At 46.8% G+C, this 11,412-nt stretch overlaps 2 protein-coding genes across 5 annotated transcripts in view; one reads left to right on the top strand and one right to left on the bottom strand.

Moving 5' to 3' along the window:
* PTCD1 (pentatricopeptide repeat domain 1) overlaps window positions 1-11,412 on the bottom strand; it is an 18,062-nt gene that overhangs the window by 6,488 nt on the left and 162 nt on the right. The window contains exons 2-4 of the mRNA XM_025204550.1: window positions 11,267-11,408; window positions 10,708-10,824; window positions 10,215-10,241 (exon numbers count right to left, since the gene is read on the bottom strand). Coding sequence (XP_025060335.1) covers window positions 10,215-10,241; window positions 10,708-10,824; window positions 11,267-11,408 — 286 coding nt within the window. The remainder of the gene's footprint in view (window positions 1-10,214; window positions 10,242-10,707; window positions 10,825-11,266; window positions 11,409-11,412) is intronic.
* Window positions 7-8,808, top strand: CPSF4 (cleavage and polyadenylation specific factor 4). 4 transcript variants are annotated; one of them, XR_003094152.1, is made up of 9 exons: window positions 7-130; window positions 2,071-2,121; window positions 2,768-2,920; window positions 3,662-3,757; window positions 3,974-4,067; window positions 5,040-5,112; window positions 5,723-5,893; window positions 6,760-7,328; window positions 7,418-8,808. XR_003094152.1 is itself a non-coding variant. In XM_014520110.2 (8 exons), exons 1-8 carry the CDS (start codon window positions 28-30, stop codon window positions 6,826-6,828), a joined length of 732 nt encoding a protein of 243 aa, XP_014375596.1. In that variant the 5' UTR covers window positions 7-27; the 3' UTR covers window positions 6,829-8,808. The 4 variants fall into 4 exon arrangements, 3 of the variants coding, with proteins under 3 accessions (XP_014375596.1, XP_006024003.1, XP_006024002.1); XM_014520110.2 differs by having other exon boundaries at window positions 5,801-5,893; window positions 6,760-8,808; XM_006023941.3 differs by having other exon boundaries at window positions 5,798-5,893; window positions 6,760-8,808.

Here is an 11,412-nt window from a genome sequence, read left to right as displayed (position 1 = left end):
GCCCTGGAGTGTCTCTCCGTCGCCAGGATGCAGGAGCTCATCGCCAGCGTGGACCACATCAAGTTCGACCTGGAGATGGCGGTGGAGCAGCAGCTGGGCGCGCAGCCCCTGCCCTTCCCCGGCATGGACAGTGAGTGGGGGCCAGGCGGGTGGTGCGTCACCAATGGGGCGGGGCGAGGGGAGGCCCCGCCCCCTGCCATGGGGCTCCTCCCCCCTCGTGCAGGGTGTGGAGGCGTCGCCTGCCCGCGAGGCCAGGGGCCTCTCCGCCTCCCCGCATCTGGGGCAGTCCCCTCCAGCCTGCTGTCTCTCCGATCCCGTGATCTACGGGCTGCGGCGTTGCGCGGCCTGTACGTGGCGTTGCGTGGACCGGAGATATATGGAGCTCGAGGAACCCGATCCGCAGAATGTAACGATCGACGGCGGTTCCCAAACTCTGACACGTGGCGCATCCCCAATTTAAAGCGGTCCAGCCTGAAGCACCACCGGCAAATATTTTTCTCGTATAAAGTCGTTATAATAAATCTGTTAACGTGTAGCACGGGCAGGTTGCGTGCGTACCACTGGTGGTACCTGTACCACGGATTGGGACCCGCTGGTCTGCCTGCGTACGTTGCAAAGACGGCAGGATGCCTCGGTGCAGCTTGCCCAGCTGCTAAGAGACATTGGGCTGCAGCCACGCCAAGGCAAAAAGAGTGCGATGAGCTCGGGGTCATCGTACAGGTGCGTGAACCGGGGGCACGGAGTCGGACCAGGAGGCGTCGGTGCGCAAAGCAACACAAGTTCAGTGGCCCTTATGCAGACATCGCAGCGCTGCAGGCTGCCCCCTGGTTCCACCTGTTACACGTGTTACATGCGTTACAACAGACTAAGGACATATATGGAGAGAGAGAGCCTGAGCTTTCACAAACCCAGGTGTATTTAGGGATCAGAAGGACTTGGCTTTACCTTAGAGGTGTACCGACGCATCGGTCTGATGTCAGCTCAGCACCAATATAAGGAAAATTGGCCGTGTCGGAAATCGGCTTTTTTTTTTTTTGCCTGATGCGCTGCCCAGCTGGGGCGAGGTGGGCGCAGGATGGAGCTGCGGCTCGTCCCGGAGTGGGGGGGCTCGCGCTGCTGCGTGCACCCTGAGAGGGCATGTGCAGGGTGGGCTGGAGCGGGGGCAGTGCTGAGCTCTTCCTGGTGGGGGCTGGGTCATGCTGCTGGTGGTGGCACTGGGAGGGGTGTTTGTGGGGGGCTACAGCGAATTGAACTACTGTAGCCTCCCTCCCAGCACCGCCACCACCTGCCCCGAGCATAGCCGGGCCCAGACGCGGCTTCACCAAGGGGAGGCTGCGCCACGTGCCCCGTTCTGTGTAATGTGTTTACACTGGAGTGTTTGAGCCTTTGCCTGGCTTGTGCTTGAAGGCAGTGTTTAACTCATTATTGCTGGATACACAAAGCTAGGAACACAACCGGGTATGGCATTAAAGGATGGGGAGTCAGCTTGATTACCTTGCAAGGGTGTTATGAGGCTTAGTTCATCCCTGCTTGAGAGAGACAGACTGACACTGGGTGGGGGGGATGAGACTTGCCCCTGGCCTTGCAGGATAGTCGTAGTTGGGCCTTAAAATTTGGGCTTTGATTACTTATATGGATAGTTAAGAGAGGCTTATAGTTGAATGAAATCTGCTGTTGATTGAAACATGCCCAGTATTGTACCCTCCTTATATGCTGTGACTGGTCTGGTTTGGGGCAGTCTGCACTGAAAATGGGTAGTGTGGTGCACTCATGACCACAGTGTGTGTGTTTGGTTTGATAAATTCAGTCTCCAGCACGGTATAGAAGTCATAGCTGTCCCCAGCACCATCAAACTTCTAAAGCTGTATTGACATATGGTTTGTTAAGAGGGGTTCAAATACTTGGGAAGACCAGTCTTACCATTGGGATACCATGGTTCTGGGTGCTGTAGAAACACAGAATAAAAGTAGGTTTTCTGCTTTTTTTGAGAACCAGCTCATCTCCATGGGGAAGGGAGTGGCTGGAAAGTTTGAGAAACCTTCACTGTGTGTTTGTTTTTTCCCTCCACAGAATCAGGGGCTGCCGTCTGTGAATTTTTTTTAAAAGCTGCCTGCGGAAAAGGCAAGTAACATTCCCAATCTGGCTCTGTTCTGACTCAAAGGTGCCTGCTAGCTGAGAACTCCAGTGCCTAAATCATACTAAAGAGGTTAGGGCAGGGATGGTCAAAATGCGGCCCGAGGGCTGGATGCGGCCCGCCAGGCCATTCTATCTAGCCCGCGGGGTCCCTAAAACATTTAGGAAATTAATATTAATCTGCCCTGGGCTGCCTGTCATGCGGCCCTTGATGGCTTGCTGAAACTCAGTAAGCAGCCCTCTGCCCAAAATAATTGCCTGCCCCTGGGTTAGGGAAAGCAGCGTGGAGAGGGGGCAACTTTTATCTCTGAGGTTAACAGTGGGATTCGATAATGTGGGTGGTGATTGAACTGATTACACATGAAACATTTGGCAGGTTTGGACTATAATAGGAACTGTGTTGCCAAGCAAAGGATCTGGGGCTTGGGCTCCTTGGATACTGGAGAATTTTCTCGTCCAGGGCTTTTCGTTTAGTATCTTTCACCTGCACTTCAGTGGTAAATTAATATAAAAATATAAAGGCTTCTGCGTCTCCAAGATGAATGCAAAAGATTGTCGTTGCCTTGTTCATGTGTACAATGTTCCCAGCGTGAAAAATTTGATTTTTTTTTTTCCTATTTGTCCTCTCCCGCAGGAGGCATGTGCCCCTTCCGACACATTAGCGGGGAAAAGACAGTCGTTTGCAAACACTGGCTGCGAGGGCTGTGCAAAAAGGGAGACCAGTGCGAGTTCCTGCACGAATATGACATGACCAAGATGCCCGAGTGTTATTTCTACTCCAAATTCGGTAGGGGGTATTGTCGCTTCTGGTTGACTTTCCAGAATGAGATGGGGAACCTGGGGGTCAGAGGGAACATGTATGCATTTGTGTCACATCTGCTTTATGAACAGATTAGTTCTATGTCTGCTGCTGATATTAAATTGTAATTTAAATTACAATTATCTTGCTCTTAAATTGTAATTTACCAGATCTGTTCAGTCCCGTGCAGTATTTTAGCTACTTATCTCTTCATCCATTTTAACACTTTTCTTTCAGAGCATGTTCAGTCTTGGAGATTTGAATGCTTTGTTCCATGACTTCCATGGATTTTGGACACAAGCTGACTTTTGATCCGAGTTGAGTGGGGATCAGTTTCTGAATTAATTTTTGGTGAGGTGATGAGTAGCAGAGGGATAGTCGTACAGAAATGTAGATGCACCTGCTTTCTTACTTAGGATCTAGATAAACTTAAATTGACATATTGAAGCATCTTGCTGTAAAAAACATAAGCGTTCCAGAGGTGTCCTTGGATCAGGTGTTAGTGTGTAATTTGTTTCTCCATTCTTTGGTTTTTCTTTGTACTTTATTATTAAATGCACATCTAAGTGAACTGCTTGGTAGGATGTTACAAATCCTAGGTGAATATTTGTTTATCATCAAGGTGAAAATTCAGACCAATTCCAAATTAGATAACCTACGTAGTTTCGGGAGGGCATTCTTCCTCGCATCTGTTCCACTCCCTAAGGAGCGTGTCTTGCTTTGCTACAGGGGAATGCAGTAACAAGGAATGTCCCTTCTTGCATATCGACCCAGAGTCTAAAATCAAAGATTGTCCTTGGTATGACAGAGGCTTCTGCAAACATGGTATGTATGGGGCATGCTTGCTGCGTGGGTGGCTTTCAAAGTTGAGGGAAGACTCTTGCTATACTGTTTCACCTTTGCATGAGCCACCACACTATCCCTCCTATTAGTGCAAGCTATTGGCAGGGTTGAGTTGTCTGTCCCTCCTATTAGTGCAAGCTATTGGCAGGGGTGAGTTGTAGGTATACGAAATATTATCTCTTAAGGTTTATATTGCAGGTCCCCTCTGCAGACATCGACACACTCGACGGGTCATTTGTGTGAATTACCTGGTGGGATTCTGTCCGGAGGGTCCCACTTGCAAATTTATGCAGTGAGTATATTGCAGACTTTGTTCCGTCATCTTAAGTTTCTTTCCTGATCAGCTGCATATTAGATTTTTCTGATCTACATTTGTATTCATTAGTATGATGATGAAGTAACTGCATATTGGCTGAGGTACTGTCATGTTAGAGTTTGCTTCTTAGAAAGGCAATTGGCTTGAAGTCAGAATGACTGAAGAGAGTTTGGCAAATCACACTGATGTTCCTCATGGAGGTATTAAAAACATCACTGGGTCGGGGTATTTCATACAAGCATTTTAATGGTAATAGCTGATCTAGTCTTTTTGGCTCTAGGTACGTTGTTTCTTTTTTAATGACTGTCGCTGAAAATTTTTGTTTAATAGTATTTTTCTAATCTTTGGGAAGGAGAGCAAGTTCATTCAGTTAAAGCTGGTATGGACTTTGATTCATCTTTCCTCAGTGTCAAATTAAGGGGATTGTAGTTATGTGGCTATTTACTGATAACACTGTGATACTGAGCCAAAGGCTTTCAGGACAACAAGGTTCCATGAATATTTCTCTCAGAGTGCTTCTCTGGTGCACATTTTGTAGACTGCTGTCATGTCAGTTTGAAGCTCAGCTGAATGTAGGAAGGCAGATTGTCTCTCTCCACAAATAGACCACCTAAATCAGTGGTTTTCAACCTGTGGTCCGTGGGCCCCTGTGGGTCCACAGACTCTGTCTAAGGGATCCACAAAAGACTGACTACGATCAATCAAAAGTATGTGAATACTGACACAATTCAAAGGGGTCTGCATCTCCATTTCAAATTTCCAGTGGGTCCGCACCTGCATTCAAAATTTTTTAGGGGTCCACAAATGAAAAAAGTTGAAAACCACTGACCTAAATAACTAAGCTTGCACGCTACTTCTAGGTAGTGCTGCACTGGTGAGAAATACCAGTCTTGGATTCCAGTCTCACGTCTCTGTTTGTATTTTTCTCTCTGCGTACGAATAAACCAGCCCTCGATTTGAATTGCCTATGGGAACAACAGAACAACCGCCACTGCCCCAGCCAACGCAAACACAGCAAAAGGTACAGCTTTCCCCACTTCCTCTGCCTACAGACACCCCACTCTCCACGCAGCCTGATGTAATAGTTTTCAAAGAAGGATGCATGGTTTACCGGTCAGAACAGAAATGGGACATGAGGACTTCTTGGATCTCACTGTGCAGCCTAATGCAAACACCTGTAAAATGGGAAAAGTCCATTCTTTTTTTACTTACCCCAGCAGATTGCTGCCACCTTCATTCTGGAGGTGTTTTCTCCTTCTTGCTTCTCTGAGCATGAGTCCTAAGGTTACTTGTGTTGCAGTGTGAGGTGCAAGTCATGTAACACAACCTTTTATAAACTATAGCATCTCATTTGTTGGAGGGGTTTTTATGTTCCAAACAACAATCTATCAGGTTGATTTAAAAAAAAAAAAAATATCTGACACCTGTCACAGAGTTAACGATGCTTGTTTTTGGCAGTTGAGCCCAACTCTGCAGCTGTTTTTGGAGGAAAGCTTGGCTGTTAGATCAGGCCTCATGTGGCCTAGTATTCCTGCACTTTCATCTCCGGTTTTCAGCTGGCAGATAACCATCGAAATCCACTTCTAGGAAAATTTATTATTCAATCTGTGGGGTGTTCTTTTCCCTCCCAGCAAAATAACAATCCGCCATTACAAAGGTCATCATCCTTGATCCAGTTAACGAGTCAGAACTCTTCTCCCAACCAGCAGAGGACCCCACAAGTCATCGGAGTCATGCAGTCTCAAAACAACAACGCGGGGAACAGAGGTCCCCGGCCGCTGGAGCAGGTCACCTGTTACAAGGTAATTTGCAAGCTGGGTTTGAGTTTGAAAAGCATAAAGTGTCATTCGCTTCAACTAAATTGTGCATCTTTCATGCTGCTAGTCACGAATCCCATCACTCTAACTTGGAGCAGATCACAGTAAAGGCATACAGTTGAGGTGTTGGAACAGCAGAACCTCCTAAGAAGTTTTGACCTGGTAAAGGAGTGTATTGAATATATGTGCTGCAATGCTTGCAGCTGAGTTGAAGGATGTTGGTAAGAAATATGGAGCCTCTGGATTACCAGGTGACTAGCCCGTGGATGAGCTGTGATCAGCTGGTAGTGCATCAATGGGCTTTGTCCACCTGGTAATTACAGAAAAGACTACCACAGCAGGAGATAGATGAGCACTGTTAGTTCCAAGAGCAAAAAAAAAAGGAGTCCAGATGCCCTCCTTTGAAGAATATTGCCCTGCTGCTATGTGACAGAGCCTCACAGTGGATGGAAACTGAACATACAGTGCTGTTGCAGAACGGGTAAAGATTCTTCTGTCATAGCACACCTCCTTCCTGCCAAGCTGCATGGCAGGATACACACACAGATACACTACCCAGCCCAGACTTATAGTTCCTAGCAAGGCAGCTTCCCAGTGAACTCAAATTCTCTGTCTCGATTTACATGTACATCCCAACATGGAGACACGTTTTGGTCCTTGTCATGACATTTGGTTGAGCAGTAAGCAGCTGGGGCAGTATCATTTGTGGGACAGGACACAATGCACTATGTTGAATACTGTCTGGTATGAATGACAGAGTTTCAAAATAAAACTGTGGCTTATTAAATTTATGAGCAGTTGCTTAAAAGCTGCCTACAGAATGTAAGCTTTTCCCTTTTTTCCCCCTCCAGTGTGGTGAAAAAGGACATTACGCCAACAGATGCACCAAAGGACATCTAGCCTTTCTCAGTGGACAGTGACAGTCTAAAGGAGAGTGCAAGGGGACTCTTTATACTGAGGAAAGGTTTCTGCCTTGCACTATACCTTGAACTATTGATTGGTTTGTTTGTTTTTTTAACACCATTGTTGAAAGACCTAGTCAGAGGCTGGCTGTCGATAGGCAACTTTTGTAATTGCCCACAATTTTTTTATGTTTTAACCTTTTTTTTAAAATAGATTTCGGTCTCCACCCACTTTCATTGAGCCTGGCAAGATCATATCTAATGACAAATAGATATGCAAGCCTGAGCAATGCAGCATTCGGCACAATGCACATCTTGCTCCAGTGTTTCTCTCTCCAATGTTTTCCTTCTGGTATTACCCTCTGCGAAGCTTCCAGCCTTTCGGTGATTCTGGTTCAAGGAGGAAGACCGAATGGAAGAACTAGCACGTGAATCTCCTTCACTTTTTGGAGAGGAAAATTGTGTCCTGCAGGTCTTCAAAGGCGACTTGTATTTCTATGTCCAGTCTGAGATGATCAGTGAGTTTCAAAAGAAGTGTCCTGTTAGCTCACTTAATATGTCATGTGTTAAGTGCCATGATGTAATGTATTTGCCCACCATGCATTAGATTTGTGCACCCCTGCCAGCAGTGGTTCCCTTCACATCATTGCAGGATGAGAAGTTGGTCCTTATACGTGAAAACTGTGCGAGGTAAATGAATTGACACCTCTAAAATCACACAAGCTTTGGCTGTTAAAAAAACAGGTCTGTGCTCACCACCTTCAGCCAAATGGAGTCCAAGCTCAAAGCAGAAGTAGCTTTAATGATATAATGGTGTACAGATAGCCAGCAACTGAAGGTAGCTGGCTTTTTTGCGCTGTAATTTGGCTTCCCCACACTTAGCAGTCATGTTGCACAAAGTATCTTCCCAGGTGATTAAAAAATGAACTGGAGCAATATTTTCTTGTAGGATGTTGCTTTTAAATTTGGGTGCAGGTGCAAGAGCAAGAGCATCTTTGTAGAACATATTCCTGCCAGCAGAAATCTGTTGATTTTGTGAGAGAATTTTTAAAGGGTCAACAAAATGTGAATTAAAAATAATGCATCTAGAATGTGAGCCTTATCAATTCTCAAACATCTGTCATTTGCCTAGTTGCCTTTATGCATTCTTTTTCTTGTTTTAATTGAAATGTACTCAAAGTTGGCTGTGAAACTCAAGTGTGTCATCTTTCAGGAACAGGGTAATGTGCCTACAGACAACCATGATAGGAGCTCTGTATTCGTTTAAATGACTGCACAGGACTTTTTATGGATATAAATATGTCCATTTATTTTGTAAAGAAAGAGAACTGGAGTTAATGGAGCCCCCTTCTTTTTGTACACAGAGGGATATTCACATTGAAACACCATGATTGAAACCACAACCAGACCACTGCTGAAGGTCAATGGCATTCTTCATGACATGGATGTCAAGACAGCTGTCCCCTGAAGTCTAAACAGCTGAGTTTGCTAGTGTATTCAATACACGGCTGCTACATATAACTAACTGCAGCTGTATTTGGATGGATGGGGCTAGAGAACCTTGTTCTTGCATTTGGTTAGTATGTGCATGTAACATTATCTTAAGCCAGCAAGTGTAGCTTTCCACAGCTGAACTGCACCTGTATGTCCTCACCAGAGCCCCATCTTAATAGTAGAACCCAATTTACAACTATGGCATTATCTGTTCCCTTAAACAAGGCTTGGTTTTCCTTGCAGTGCCTAGATTGCCTTCATAAGCCAGGTACAGATTGAGGCAGCCTGAATCTTGACAAGTCTGAAGCAGACTACAGGATCTGTCTTCTCTCCCCCTCCCCCAAGTAACTGCATGCATAGTTGTAACATAGGCATAAATCATTTCATAGTTGGTAGAGGCGGAAGGGACCTGAGCAGATCATCAAGTCTGACCCCCTGCCATGGGCAGGAAGGAATGCTGGAGTCAAGTGACCCCGGCTAGGTGATTACCTAGCCTCCTTCTGAAGACCCCCCAGGGTAGGGGCAAGCACCACTTCCCTTGGAAGTTGGTTCCAGATCCTAGCCACCCTGTGAAGTAGTGCTTCCTGATGTCTAGTCTGAATCTACTCTCAGTCAACCTGTGGCTGTTATTCCTAGTTACTCCTGGTATTGCTCGGGGGAACAGGGACTCCCATTCCCTGCTGGTCCCCCCTGGTATGTTTATAGATGGTCACCAGATCTGCTGGAGCAGCAGTACTCCAGCTGGGAGACGTTCACCTTTTGGCTCCCGTTACAACTGCCAGGCTTTGCAATCAGGGCTTGTTTTACACCCCAGTTGCCTAGCTCTACACAAATCAGGCAGTCTCCTAGGTGCCATGTGACACTCCTGATTGGGTCTGCTCCCACTTGCAGGCTGATCTGCAGCCTGCTCAAGCCCTTAAAGTGACAGGCACCAAAGATGCCCTGCCACACAGGCTCTTTTCTCTTCAAGCTGTTGGAGCCAATTTCTGTCATGGACCTTGATGCCCTGCTGAAGACTATGATGCCGCTTGTTACCATCACTTGCCAAGGCTGTGCATGTATCCTAGGTATGCTTTATGACCAACCTTCCTGTGTTCCTTATCAGCATATTTTACATTAGAACAGCAAGGAAGTTTTGGAGGAGAACCTTCATTTCTTCTACCCCCTCCATATGTTTACTTCACCCACCTTCAAATGAATCGGTCACATCCACTTTCAACCATTTGCTTTTCTTTCTTGTTAAAGAAAAAGAGTTTGGTAATAGAGGGGGTGTGCAAATTTGTCCTTAGTAGCAGTGACACAAGCAACATGTGTCTGCAAACCAGCCTAATCACTGATCTTATGTCTTGAAGTGTTTTAAACTAAAGGAGGACCAGCTTGGTCCTCTAACAGGGAAACTGTTTTTGAGAGACAGGTATTAACATCTTCAGAAAGTGGAACTCTCCCTTCACTCACACTCTGAAACTCTGACTAGCAATATCTGCACCAGTATTTGTTCTGGTTAACTTGCAGCAGAGGGATTATTAAAGCAGAGAGAGCCTTAGAACTCAGCCACTTAAAATGAAGGTTGACCCCATCTGAGCTTGGCTTGTGAGAGTACATGGTAGAAGATTGTTAAATAGCAATGAGAAGGTGGTTATAAAGGTCTTTACCTACATGGTGAAGGGGGGACAGTCTCTTGGGAGTGTTCTTAGCACCAGAACCTATAATTTATACAATATTAAGAAAAGTCTGTTAAATCAAAACTTAAATATATCCACTTTTTTGTTTATTGGTCATATTCTGCACTCTCATAATTCCAGGCAGACTTTGGTGCGAACAGCGTAAATGCCTTCGTTCAGGAAGCTGTTCTAGCAGCTGAGTCAAAGTCCAGGGCTGCAACCAGGCTTTCTTCAGTAAGCTTGTGTTTCAGTGATACTTTCTCCAACGGTCATGCTCTACATCAAAGTAAAAGGAGTAACAGAATCAGTCAGTAGCTACGTTTGATGGAGCCCCTTTTGAAGTCAAGAATTTTATGCAGTGCAGAGTCTCGTTAGATGTAAAAGGCAGCTACATAAGCTTTGTTCCCACTATCAAAAAGACAGCGATAACCTGAGCAGTTTACATGCTTCATTTATCTTTGTAACTTTCTTGCCAGGTACTCTAGTATTACGCCCATTTTCCACAGAAGTTAACGGATTTCGGTCCGTCTCACAAAATAGCAGAAGCCCCGTTAAAAGTCTGCAAGCCTCACTTCGCAGTCCCATGAACTCCCATCACATGCGTGGCATCACCCCGGGTACATAAATTAGACCATTAATTACACTATTACTGAAGAGACAGCAGGGGTTTTTAAATTTTTCTTCGGCTCCAAGCAGCACCCGAACAGTTGCTCTCAATGAAAGAGAATCAGCTTTTACTCACTCAGGTGTTTGTAGCTTGCCATGTAGCTGATGAGAACGTAGCCAGCGAGCAGCATGGTCAAACCAGTCAAGCCCCCCTTCTTCACGCCGATGTACTTATCGTGGAAGCTGATGTAACCTAAACAGACGAGAATTATTTCCTCGGCAGCCAGGAGCCTGCGCGGCCGCAGGCAGCCACTTTCTGCGCCGCCACCGGGCTCAGAGAAGAGCCGCGAGAAAAACGCAAGGCCCAGACGGACTATTGCCCGAGTGAAAGACAGCTGTCAGGAGGCAACCCAAGCTCCAAAAATCAGCATCCGTTTTAAACGCGCGCGGGGCACGGAGCCAGAGAGCGGCTGGGTTCCCCCCTGCCGGTCGGGTGGATCCGACCCCGGCGTCTCCGACTCCCCAGCCGCCGGCGGGCACCGAGGGGGGGACGGGGACAGGGCGCGCGTGCAGTAATTTTAGGGCACCTAAAGTCTTGTGCGTCTTAAGACAAAGGGAGGCAAAGCCTTTAGAAACCGCTTCATCCTGACGACACCCCCCCCCAAAAAAAACCCGTTAGTAAATGTTCGGCTCACCTCTGCGCACGGCCCCCGCCATCCCGTTCAGGCTGTAGTCCCGCGCGACCATCCAGGCCGGCAGCTGCCCCAGCTTCACGTCCAGCAGCAGCGCGTCCTTCAGGAGAGCCGCGACAGACGACGGGGGGGGGAGAGTCACCGGCTGG

The sequence above is a fragment of the Alligator sinensis genome, unplaced genomic scaffold (genome assembly GCF_000455745.1).
Source record: "Alligator sinensis unplaced genomic scaffold, ASM45574v1 scaffold402_1, whole genome shotgun sequence".
Classification (NCBI taxonomy): domain Eukaryota; kingdom Metazoa; phylum Chordata; order Crocodylia; family Alligatoridae; genus Alligator; species Alligator sinensis.
The sequence above is the reverse complement of the archived record's forward strand: the minus strand, read 5'-3'. Positions and strand labels throughout refer to the sequence as shown.